A 13252-nucleotide genomic window follows, 5' to 3' on the forward strand; every position below is an offset into this window, starting at 1 on the left:
TACGAAGGTCACGTGAGTGAAAAGGGTCCATATACACACCCAGCTTGTTCACAACGTGTAACTGAGTCCACCAACGGCTGTTTATGCCACTCATTGTGGATAAGTGGCCCTGGACTACTCCTAAGGACATCATCTATTGCCGCTTTTCCACTACAAACGCGGCTGAGCCGTGCCGTGCTGAGTCGAGCTGAGTCGGGCTGAGCGGGGCTGTTGGAGTTGCATTTCGACTACAACCGCGCTGAACCGTGCTGGCTGGAAGTGGGTGGACACATTGGGTGGAGTTAGCGAAAGTGGGTGGACGTCACGTGATGTCGTTAAGCAGCGCAAACAGTGACATCAGTGACAGTGGCGGAACAAGTCAGAGCCGGGCCGGGGGTGGGGCAAATGACCGGGCCCTTTATTAAAGCTTATCATAACATCATTTTAGGCTACAAAATGTCCGCAACTGCGGTGTTTACCAATTTCAACACTACCGGGTGCAACTATGTTATTTAGTACATCAAGTCCTTCAAACGAACATGTAACTCAGAAACAAAAAACATTAGGATACTGTACATGGCTCATAATAAAACATCAATAGCCTATACTGCGCACATTATTTGAAGGGAATACGAATGAGCGCTCAGAGGTTGCAACGGTGACAGGAAGAGTCAGAAATAAAAGGAGGGCGGTGCAAACCTCACTGAATGCACTGTGTTTACCAATTTCAACACTACGGGGTGCAACTATGTTATTTTGTACATTAAGTCCTTCAAACGAACATGTAACTCAGAAACAAAAAAACATTAGGTGACATACTGTACATGGCTCATAATAAAACATCAATAGCCTACTGCGCGCATTATTTGAAGGGCATACGACGAGCCTTGCGCTCCGCGAACTTGTCCACGATGCTCTGTATGTCACTGATTCAGTGATCTTTTAAGCGGTAGTCTCACGACCCGAATAGTAAACAATAAACATGGAGGACATGGAGTCGTTAGTGTTGCTGGTCTTGGTGCTGTGGCTTGTTGTCACCGACAACGCGGACAGATACTGGCAAGAGCGTATAGATGAGGCGAGGCGCATAAGGCTTCAGAAATTCTCGTAATTCGTAATTCTTCTTCTTCCGGGTTTGCGGTGTTTACAGATCCCAGCGCGCTCGCGGGGCGTGTGTGGGCATGTGAGGACACTCCTCCTCACCAATCAGTGCACAGGGGAGTGTCTGCTCACGCCCCCAGCCTCACTCGGCACAGCTTGGCTCGCTTCAGCCCCACTCCAAAACGGTGTGAGTTTTAGGGGCTAAGCAGGGCTGAAGCGAGCTGAGTCGTGCTGGTTTTTGGTAGTCGAAACGCGAGCCGTGTCGGGCTGAAGTGAGCTGAAGCGAGCTGAAGTGAGCTGAAAAAGGGTAGTGGAAAAGGGCCATAAGCTCGCAGTCTTCCAGAGAATGAAAACCCAGAAGTGGCTTCCTGTTCTTTAAATACTATAGATTTCCTCTTTATGCATATTTGCGAGTACCAGTTGCTTACCTACAGCCTACTCATCTCATCTCATTATCTCTAGCCGCTTTATCCTTCTACAGGGTCGCAGGCAAGCTGGAGCCTATCCCAGCTGACTAAGGGCGAAAGGCGGGGTACACCCTGGACAAGTCGCCAGGTCATCACAGGGCTGACACATAGACACAGACAACCATTCACACTCACATTCACACCTACAGTCAATTTAGAGTCACCAGTTAACCTAACCTGCATGTCTTTGGACTGTGGGGGAAACCGGAGCACCCGGAGGAAACCCACGCGGACACGGGGAGAACATGCAAACTCCACACAGAAAGGCCCTCGCCGGCCACGGGGCTCGAACCCGGACCTTCTTGCTGTGAGGCGACAGCGCTAACCACTACACCACCGTGCCGCCCCCTACAGCCTACTGCTGAGAAAAATTTGACAGTTCACATCAAAAGGCTTACACCATGATGGACGGAAAGTTAAAATGCACATGGAAAATCAAGGCATCAAGATGAACATCAGAAAGGGAAAAACTAATGCATCTTGTGTAATGTGGAAAGCCAGCAAAAGAAATTACCTCTGGACTTTACCTTGACTGGGTGGAGCCAACAAAGTAGTACTGTAATTGACTACACTGAGGCATGGTCTCAGAGCTCTAATTTCCTTTGGGCAACATAAAATTATACTTAGTCTGAACTTACCAGTATAGTTTTGAAATCACCCTCCAGAAAATTCCTGAAAGGTGTAAGGAAATTAATAGCTGAGCTCTGGATAAACTCTCTTTCAGCTCCTCCGATCTGCTTCTCCGTCTCTCCACACTTCACCAGAGCATTTCCTACCGACACACAAGTGGCTTTCTCACTAAACACATCAAACTCGGAACTGAATTATAATTTGACAGCTGTATTTTCGCACTTTATGTCGTCTTGTTTTGTTCCTGGAGGCATGATGTTTCACCTCACTGCGCACATATGTGTGGATGGGATGGAGGTAAATACTTGGCAATGGAGCTCTGTTGTAAAGTTCAATGCTCATGACTGAAAGATGTGAATTCAATTTCCAGAATGATCAGTACCCATTTTAAGCCTTTAAGCAACATCTTTAATGCCTAAGTAGACTAGATAGTATTTTGCAAGTCCCTTTGGGTACTAATGTAAATGAATGCAAATCACCGTAAATAACTTGCAAGATTTTTAGAATGGTTCGTCTATTCAGTTGTGTAACTAATGATGTGCAAAGTGGATTTTCATTCCAAATAAACAGTAGCAAGTTATCATATTTAAAATCAGAACAGGGATGCTGAAAACAAACCATATACTCTATACATAACTATATTTTTAATAAATTTTATGCTAAACACTTAGCATGACAGTAACATGACGCAACAATGAATTTAAGGTATTGTAGGTTTTTTTGTGTGTTGCAGAAGAGTCTAATTACTATCAGATGCTGACCGTAGGCTGTGCCAGGTCCAAACTCATTCCCAGAATCGATCATGGATTGACCCAGCATCTCATGGTTATTCATCCGCGTGGGAACTTTTTTGTCCAATTTCTCGTAAAAAAATTCTTCTATCCGCACATCTGCAAAGCAAATTGAGAAATTGGGGAAGAAACACCATTAAAGCTGACATATTATACCCCTTTTGCACTAGTTGACACAGTTCTCTGAGGTCTTAATAAAATGTCTGTGATATGCTCTGATCAAAATACCACAAGAATAAAAACACCACAGCTCCCTTCTCACCCTGTCTAAACAGCCCTGTTCAAAACAACTGATTTGTGTACAGCCGATTTGCGTGCCTGTTCCTTTAAATGATAATGAGCCACTGTTCACTCCACCCCCCTCTTCCACCAGGTAATCAGGTAACGCTTTCTTCATGAATATTCAATCACAAAGGCAGTTCTCAACCCATGAGTGGAGATACTCAGATGAGGGAGCGGGATCGTTCTAATAATGTCCTCGTGATATAGAAAGTGAATCTGAATCTGAAAGGCTTGTTGAAGCTCATGTTTTATGAAACAGGCAGGACAAAAGAAACTCGCTGGGTATCTTATTTCAGAGTGTGTGGGGTGGTAGGCTCCAGATACCATCAGGCTTGCTCACTGGGGATAGATTAGGGATAAAATTAGCTCATGTTTAAAGTCTTTGCGACAATGTCTATTGTTAAAAGCGCTGTAAAAATAAACTTGACTCGAGATACCCAAATATATGTGCACAAGCACTGAAAAAGTGAGTTTTTCTAAATATCTCCCTTTAACAGTCTTTTTCAAAGATATATAATTTAACATGCTAAATGAAGGAGAAAATGAATGGAGGAAACATTCGGTACAAAAACATTCATGTCCAATCAGCTACATTTACATGGGTCCTCATAATCTGTTAATAATAATCTGATTCATGCTCATGCAGTGTTTAGAAATCCAACCATTATCCGTAACCGCTTATCCTGTGCAGGGTCGCGGGCAAGCTAGAGCCTATCCCAGCTGACTATGGGCGAGAGGCGGGGTACACCCTGGATAAGTCACCAGATCATCGCAGGGCTGACACATAGAGACAAACAACCATTCACACTCACACCTACAGTCAATTTAGAGCCACCAGTAACCTAACCTGCCTGTCTTTGGACTGTAGTGTTTACCGGAGCACCCGGAGGAAACCCACGCAGACATGGAGAGAACATGCAAACTCCACACAGAAAGGCCTCCGTCGGCCATGGGGCTCAAACCCAGAACCTTCTTGCTGTAAGGCGACAGTGCTAGCCACTACACCAACGTGCCGCCCTGTTTAGAAATCAAGTTTCAAAATGAAAGCTACTGCAATTAATTGTTTAAGAACACTTCTAGCTAAACTGTCTTTACTCCATTGATTAAAATATAAAAGACTGGAAAGAAAATGTCTATTTAAAAAAAAAATATATATATATATATATATATATATATATATATATATATATATATATATATACACACACACACACACGAGTGTTTAGTCTACGTCTAGTTCATATCTAGAGTGTTTATACTGTTTATAGTGTCTGTTTGAGTGTTTAGTCTGTGTGTAGTTCTTATCTAGTGTTTACACTGTTTATATTGTCTGAGTGTTTAGTCTGTCTTGTTTTATCTAGTGTTTATACTGTTTATGTGTTTAGTCTGTCTAGTTCATATCTAGAGTGTTTATACTGTTTATATTGTCTGAGTGTAGTTCTTATCTAGTGTTTACACTGTTTATATTGTCTGAGTGTTTAGTCTATGTCTTGTTTTATCTAGTGTTTATACTGTTTATTTATACTGTTTATATTGTTTGAGTGTTTAGTCTATGTCTAGTTCATATCTAGAGTGTTTATACTGTTTATATTGTCTGAGTGTTTAGTCTGTACATAGTTTTTATCTAGTGTTTACACTGTTTATATTGTCTGAGTGTTTAGTCCGTCTTGTTTTATCTACTGTTTATACTGTTTATTTATACTGTTTATATTGTTTGTCTGAGTGTTTAGTCTATGTCTAGTTCCTATCTAGAGTGTTTATACTGTTTATATTGTTGTTTGTTTTTTTAAATTATTCTATTTTTATTTATTGCATTGCCTGTTTGCACCGTGGGTCAGAGAGGACTGAAATTTCATCTGTGCTGTATGTCGAGCATGTATAGCATATTTGACAAAGTTGACTTGACTAAAGTGCATCCGTAATCATGCAGCTCCAATTGGTTTTTCTGGTGAAAACCTAAACAGTAATATATGGCCAAAAGTATGTGGACACATGACCATCACACCCAGATGTGATTCTTCTCCGAACTGTTGCCACAAAATTGGAAGCACACAGTTATATAGGATGGCTTTCATTTTCACTTGGATAAACAGCAGCCCAATTTCCTTGTCACCATTTTAGTTCATTTAGTACGTTTGCAGTTAGGTCAAGCTTTTTCCATTCGATTTACTCATGTCAGTACCTATTGCCTATGATGTTTACTGTCTCGTTTATGGTTAAGTTAGGCCTATTTTTGTTTCATTCACTGTTAAGAGTAGATTACAGGGAATTCATTGATGTTAAAAAAGTGCAGTGAAACAATTCTAAACTTACAAAATAGTATTAAAAACTACTTTTAGGGAAAGTAATGGTAATACACTGCAACCCCACTATAATGAACTCTTTCAGTACAAACTTTTGCATATAACAAACTAAGTTTGTGTCCGCTGCCTTTAGTGACAATGAATCAGTGTTCAAAAAAACACCCACATCACTGTCACATCCATCCATGTTGGCACTCGGAGCACACAGTGTCATTAGGACTAATTACCATGCACTTGTTCCAGATTAGAGCACAATCATAGTGTGTGCTTATAAAGATTCTCTAAACACACAGACTTGGTGAAGTATACAAGTGTCTCATGTTACTAAGCCTTGTATCTGTGTATTGCCTTTCTGGCTTTGTTTTGTGTACTTGGACTCTGCCTTGGGTGGCACGGTGGTGTAGTGGTCAGCACTGTCGCCTCACAGCGAGAAGGTTCTGGGTTCGAGCCCAACGGCCGGTGACGGCCTTTCTGTGTGGAGTTTGCATGTTCTCCCCGTGTCCGCGTGGGTTTCCTCTGGGTGCTCCGGTTTCCCCCCACAGTCCAAAGACATGCAGTTTAGGTTAACTGGTGGCTCTAAATTGACCATAGGCGTGAATGTGAATGGTTGTTTGTCTCTGTGTCAGCCCTGCGATAACCTGCCGACTTGTCCAGGGTGTACCCCGCCTCTCGCCCATAGTCAGCTGGGATAGGCTCCAGCTTGCCTGCGACCCTGCAGAACAGGATAAGCGGCTGCAGATAATGGATGGATGGATGGACTCTGCCTTTCTTCTTTGCCTCCACCATTCTGTTTGTGTCTCACTCGACCTTTACCCACTTCACGACCCTGCCTTTGTCTTACGTTTTTGAACCGTTTGCCTGCCTGTTTGTAAATAAACACTTTTCTTACAATTACAGCCATCATTCACCTGCTTACATGACACACTGAGCCATGCGCTCCTCTTCCCCCCCACAGACAAACAATAAGTAATCAAGTCTGCATTCAAGTTAACAATACGTGTTAACGCCATAAAACAAAGGCTTAACAAGTCTCGCTTAAGCGTCATTAACAATTATCAAGAACGGTGATCAAAGGATTGATAAAAAGGATGAAATGACTGCTTATACTGCTCAACTTAACACCTCGTTAAAACATACTGGTGGCGTTTTTATACCACACGCCCCGCCCTGCGACATAAATGACATCATTGGTGATTTGCAACACATGAATGAACTGAATGGTGAAGATTTATAAAAACATAGCAAGTCAGTGGGTGGACACTAACAACGATACACTGGTAACCTCCATCATTTCCATAATAGATGAAGAAATCATCACCTCCATTTGTGATCCTTTAGCTCAGTCAGTGAACTGCAATAGTGACTCGGAAGAAGAAATTCATGAGGAGAATGTGCTCAAAATTTTGCATATAACATGAGTGTTTGGTGTGACAAGTGAGTCCATTTCAGTATTACGAGCTTTTCGGTATAATGAACTATTTGGACGTCCCCCACGGAGTTTGTTATAGCGGGGCTGCGGTATACAAAATGTACAAGGGCAGGTGTTTTAGCTGTGCGAGTTTGGGCTCAGTGAAATTGTATACAGATTAGTTTGAGCTGCTGGTTTAACATGTAGAATAGCAATTACACTTATATCGATTTTTCAAAACTGAATAATAATTGAATAATCCATCCATTTTCTACACTGCTTATCCGTCAGGGCTGTGGGGGAAGCTAGAGCGAATCCCAGTCGACTTCAGGTGAGAGGTGGGGTTCACCCTGGATAGGTCGTCATTCTATCACAGAGCCAACCAGGCTTGTAGTACTTGAGTCCAGGACTTGGACTCGAGTCCAACTCGTGCCTTAATTTTAAGGACTCATGACTTAACTTGGACTTGAGCACTGATGACTTGGACTCGTGCATTAACTGCATTAGGACTCGGAAAATGGAGACGAGGACTCAGATTGTTTCTTTATTTTTTGGTAATATGCCATAATAATTTGGCATAAGATATTTATATTTACATTCATTTTGTACTAATTTCGTGCAAGAGTGTCACACCTGCGCGCCTTGACACATGCTTCAGATACACTTTCGGGCGTGCTCTGGACAGCGCGTGTGCCAAGCGGACTCTCGCACGCACGCTGTAAACAACTCACACCTGCACAGAATTAAGGCACAATCAGCATGGCAATATAAAAACTGTGAAAAACACACTTACTTTGCGAAGTATTGAGTTGCGTTGCTGACATATTACCGAGCCTTATTTCTTTGTTTGGTTTCCTGATCCCTAATTTCCTGTTTCTCGTCTTTGATTCTGCCGAATCTACGATAGCCTGTTTGTGCTTCGCTCGACCTATTGCCTGTTTCACGATTTTGCCTGCCGTTCTGGATTGTTTACCTGCCTTCACTTGTATTAATAAACACACCTTCTGCACTTACATCCACCTCCCAACCATCTCTGACAAAGAGAATGCACATTCACCTGTCCGTACGACATGTTCAGGAACAAACTAATGTTAACAGCCACTGTCAAATGGTGGGGCTGGAGTGTTGGACTCGACTCAATATTTATTTATTTTTTAATGACTTGGACTTGAACACTGGGGACTTGAGACTGGACTCGGACTCGAGGTTTAATGACTCGACTACAACACTGGAGCCAACACAAATGAACAACCATTCACACTCACATTCACACCCACATTCACACCTATGAGCAACTTGGAGTCGCCAGTTGACCTAATCTGCACGTCTTTGGACTGTGGGAGGAAACCAAAGCACCCAGAAGAAACCCACACAGGCAAGAGGAGAACATGCAAAATCAGCACAGATTGGGTGCCAGAACCTTCTTGCTGTGAGACGTCAGTGCTAACCACTGCACCACTGTTCCACCTGAATTATGTTAAAGAAACCTATTTATTTGAAGAGTAAAGTGTATTGCAGCAATATTTATTATTAATAATTGTAAATAGTGCTGTGTTTTTAGTCTCTCCTTACAGGCATCAGATATTCTCCTTTTACTAGCCATCACCTTCACTTTTCCTTAGATCTCATCACTGGACCATAAATAACCCATATTTGTTCTCCACTACATATAGCAATAATTGTTTTTGCATACAGCACAAAGTACACTGCTCATGTCAGTACAGTACTTCTGTAACTGTGTCCTCAAACTGTATTTTTTCCAAAAGCTTTCAGAATCCTAGTATTACACATGCACTAGAGGATCTTACTTGGATTTGGTTGCAGTAGCACTTCTGTTTGCTTCAAAATCTTCTCTGTCCAGTGTTTGGTGCATTCGGCTCTGGTGAGAAGATTTTCCAAATGTGCATCCAGCTCAGTTTTCTCAGCCTGGCCCAGCTTTTCCTCTGTGAACTAGTAAAGAAAAAAACACCTCAATAAAACATCTGCTTACCTGTGCTTCTTATAGTAAGCAGCTATAGTTAATCACAAAACCATCAGTAAAACAACAGCATTCATCATGCTCTGATCATCTCATTAACGATATTAGCGGTTTAATAGAAATCAATCCATAACTGCAAATTAACAACAAAGATGCCAGTATTTATGAGCAAGTTATCTATTTAGATGTCTAACTGCCAAAGATGTAAGCGAGTTAAAATGACCTCCATTGACAAAAGGAACGTAAAAATGCAAAACATACTTACTTCGCTAAACACACCATGGTTTTAAAGTATAGCATTGTTTTTAGCACTGGAAATTAAAAAGCAAATATTAAAATGTTGCTATTTCTAGCAAATAAATCACATTATCTGTGCTTTATTTTTCTTGGAGCGATGGATAGTTTCCTCACACAGTAATAGAATAGGTAAGGGCTCTTCTACTTGCAATACGGACAGGAAAAGCCTTTGTTCTAGTGGTCTACAGTGTCAAATTACAGAACGCTTAAGAATTCCGATTGTTATTTGTACTGTATTTAAAATTATAATTAGCAGTTATTCCATGAAATCGAGTCATACACGAGCTGATAGCCGATGAGGCACGTAGCACCAAGTTGGCTAATAAGCTATAAGCCACGTATGACGAGATTACCTTTATATTAGTGCTGTCAAGCGATTAAAATATTTAATCGCGATTAATGTCGTGACCGTCATAGTTAACTCGCGATTAATCGCAATTTAATCGCACATTTTTGTCACATGAAAAACCATTGTAATTCTCTTATCAGCATAAAAAAGTGAATGGGCTTGCGTTGTACCAATGTTTTTTTTTTTTTTATTGCAGAGCATAACACTACGGAGCCGTAGAGGGGACATGGTGAATAAAAAAATAAACCGTGGGAACGACTTATAAGGCGTGTGCACGAGATATTAATGCGCGCGCACGAGTTATAACCCGTGCGCACGCTTTGCGTTAAGGCATGCGCTCGGGTAATTAAAAGTGAGGGGACGAGTTACTACGGCTCCGTATAACACGTCTTGTCACAGCCGCTGCAAAGTCGGGCTGGAGCCGCCGATGGGAAAACGAAACCTAAGCCGAGCACCATGGCTCTTCGTCCCGAGGCGTGGCAGCGAGAGCTGCCCGCACTGGTTCTTTGGGGGGAGGGCAGAGGACTCTGGCTGTGCGGGTGTGACATTACAGTCTAGCTGCTATCGTTTTTCTAGGCAAAGTCTCTGTTCTGTTCCAAGTTCCTAGCAGTTTCAAAAGCTTATGAAAAACCTATATCATGTCACAGAGCGTTAATCTCGCGCTAAAAAAATTATTGCCGTTAAAATTGAGTCAAGTCAACGCGATAATAACGCGACATTTTTGACAGCACTACTTTATATAGATTACTGTTGCTATGGGGTCAGGTGATGGTGCAAAGCCTCTATTAGAGAAAATTATGATGAAACAAAAACGAGTAACATTAGTTGCGCTGGCAGATCAAAATAAACGCCAGTGGACAAGTGGGGACCCCAAACAACACAATAAATCTGCATCCCACGCGCATATTTCTCCAGTACAATGTTTGCTCTCCCTTATTTCTGAAGCAGGATGTGATTTGCTGCTCAGAACCAATAGAACGCTCCCATTGGCCAGCGCGCGGCATAGCAACCAACCATAGTCCTCGTTTCATATGACAGCCAGGTTCAGCTGCCGACCCCGGCTGCCCGCTATTTTGTTGCTTAGGACATGATGGCGACGTACATGTAAAGGTGGGCGTCTGTGGTTGGGACAGCCGTTACCAAATGTATCACACCATGCTAATCAGGACTGAGCATTGCAAAATTAGGCACAAAGCCTCCGTGTACTATAAAATGGCATAAAATAAAGAACTTTCTTGAAATCATTTGAGTTGGCCGATTCCTTTTTCAGAAATTCACTACCTAAAACACCTTATTTTAAGAGCTTCTCCCAACTCCTTTTTCATATCAAGATTGCACCAGAAGGCCCCAAATTTGCTTCAATATTTCAAATTTCCCCGGTGGAGCCCCCAGACCCCCCCAGCAGGCGCCCTTGCTGACACACTTCTTTCAATTTCTAGATAATACCCTGGGTGAACCCCTCCCCATCTTTACTTCTGAGAGACTCCGCCTCTCTGGGATGTTCTTTTTATACCCAATCATGTTACTGACCTGTTGCCAATTAACCAGATTAGTTTTTTAGCATTACACAACTTTTACCAGTCTTTTGTTGCCCCGTCCCAACGTTTCTGAAACATGTTGCTGACATCAAATTCAAAATGAGCATATATTTTTCAAAAAACAAAAATTTCTCAGTTTTAACATTTGATATGTTGTCTTTGTACTATTTTCAATGAAATATATTTACAGTTGGGGCAGCAGGGTGGTGTAGTGGTTAGCGCTGTCGCCTCACAGCAAGAAGGTCCGGGTTCGAGCCCCGGGGCCGGCGAGGGCCTTTCTGTGCGGAGTTTGCATGTTCTCCCTGTGTCCACGTGGGTTTCCTCCAGGTGCTCCGGTTTCCCCCACAGTCCAAAGACATGCAGGTTAGGTTAACTGGTGACTCTAAATTGACCGTAGGTGTGAATGGTTGTCTGTGTCTATGTGTCAGCCCTGTGATGACCTGGCGACTTGTCCAGGGTGTACCCCGCCTTTCGCCCGTAGTCAGCTGGGATAGGCTCCAGCTTGCCTGTGACCCTGTAGAACAGGATAAAGCGGCTACAGATAATGAGATGAGATATTTACAGTTTACACAGCGTCCCAACTTTTTGGGAATTGGGATTGTAAATCAACTTGACTAAAAGGGACAAAAAAAAAAAAGTGTCAAAGCCTTTCCACTGACGAAAATGAAGAAACTTTTCTTATGCAAGAAAAATCCCACACTGTCAAAACAAAAACTGACTGAACTGCTTGAGAACATCTTAAAGTTCTGGGTTTTTTGAATTATAGTGTGTTTCACTTTCACAAACTTTATGAACAAATCACGAATGACGTAAACTGGAGCAAACTGGGAACAAAAAGTGCCTCAGATAACCATACATTTACATTCTTTCACTTGACATTTTTAAGTGACTTTTTTTATGACCATCAGATAAAATTTAATGAGTGAAGTATGTAATAAAAGAGCAATTCCAGCGTTATGGACGTGACACTTGAACTCAAAATGGCAACAAATGACCCAGTGCATTTTTTATTGTCTCCCAGTATTTAAACAGGTGTTGCATATTTTAAGGCTGTACCATACTGGAGAAGTGATAGAACAAGAACAATTCCCATAGTACATCTAGGGCATGCCAGAAAATGCCAATAAAAGATGCGTTATGGATGTGACAGAAAAAGTATCACTTTTCTTGGGTGACTGTACGTTTTTATCAAACTCTATGAAATTGTAAACCTAATGTCGAAATGGAGATATCCATTTGATAGAGGGGTCCAAGGTGAATATTAAAAAATCTTTGTTTAAAATATTTTGTATTTCATGCAGAGTTTCGGAAGGAAAAGTCAGCGTTATGGATGTGACGAAATTCCGTTATGGATGTGACGCGTCTGAAATAGACATGGCATATGTTTAGAAAATCAGCAATTTAACCACCATAACCCTTTGAAAAACTCTCTAAATATCAGCTAAAACTATCAAAATTCTTAAATAGTATTTAGGATGGCCATTGTTTTGCTGTTTTGTGGATTTTAGCATACATTTCTGTGGCTTGTGCCAATAATATAGAATTGTACATGATCAAAGTTGATTTTAGCTTGGGTTTTACATTATAAGAAAGAAAGACTGACAGGGACATATTAGGTTAGTTACAAATTGGTTCAACTTATTCACATCTGTAAAATACAGGCCTAGGTGATATCTCTGGGAGTGGTTTTGATGTATTACATGTTGCTTTATTTTTGCATGGTGAGGTTGACATTTACATGGAATTGCCCAAAAGCAACAACAAATGTAACGTAGGTGAGACTTCCTCAGTTATCATTGTAATGCAAGTGAGGCAGTGCTGATGACAACAGCATATTTCGTTGGTATACAAGTTGAAATCAGGGCTTTGGTTGTATGTTTATGAAAGTGAAACCGTGATAAAATTTATCATTTTTACATTAGTAGTGGGGGAAACCAGTTCAATAACTTGCTAATTTGAATTAGCAAATTAAAAAAGGAAATAAAAACAAACAAAAGCACAAACTATACTGTGTGCAAATCACATCCATCCATTGCAATGTGGTTTTAAAGTTCGACGGCCTTTCAATTTCATAAAATCAGTTAAATTTAGCCATTGTGATATGTTTATTTCTGTAATCTCTCTCTCAA

General features: G+C 41.4%; 1 protein-coding gene across 2 annotated transcripts in view; it reads right to left on the minus strand.

Annotated features, from left to right (window-relative positions):
- sh3glb1a (SH3-domain GRB2-like endophilin B1a) overlaps positions 1 to 13252 on the minus strand; it is a 49137-nt gene that overhangs the window by 24231 nt on the left and 11654 nt on the right. For both annotated transcript variants that reach the window (XM_060921361.1, XM_060921362.1), the window contains exons 2-4: positions 8770 to 8911; positions 2939 to 3067; positions 2186 to 2319 (exon numbers count right to left, since the gene is read on the minus strand). In XM_060921361.1, coding sequence (XP_060777344.1) covers positions 2186 to 2319; positions 2939 to 3067; positions 8770 to 8911 — 405 coding nt within the window. The remainder of the gene's footprint in view (positions 1 to 2185; positions 2320 to 2938; positions 3068 to 8769; positions 8912 to 13252) is intronic.

The sequence above is a fragment of the Neoarius graeffei genome, chromosome 5 (assembly GCF_027579695.1).
Source record: "Neoarius graeffei isolate fNeoGra1 chromosome 5, fNeoGra1.pri, whole genome shotgun sequence".
Lineage (NCBI taxonomy): Eukaryota > Metazoa > Chordata > Actinopteri > Siluriformes > Ariidae > Neoarius > Neoarius graeffei.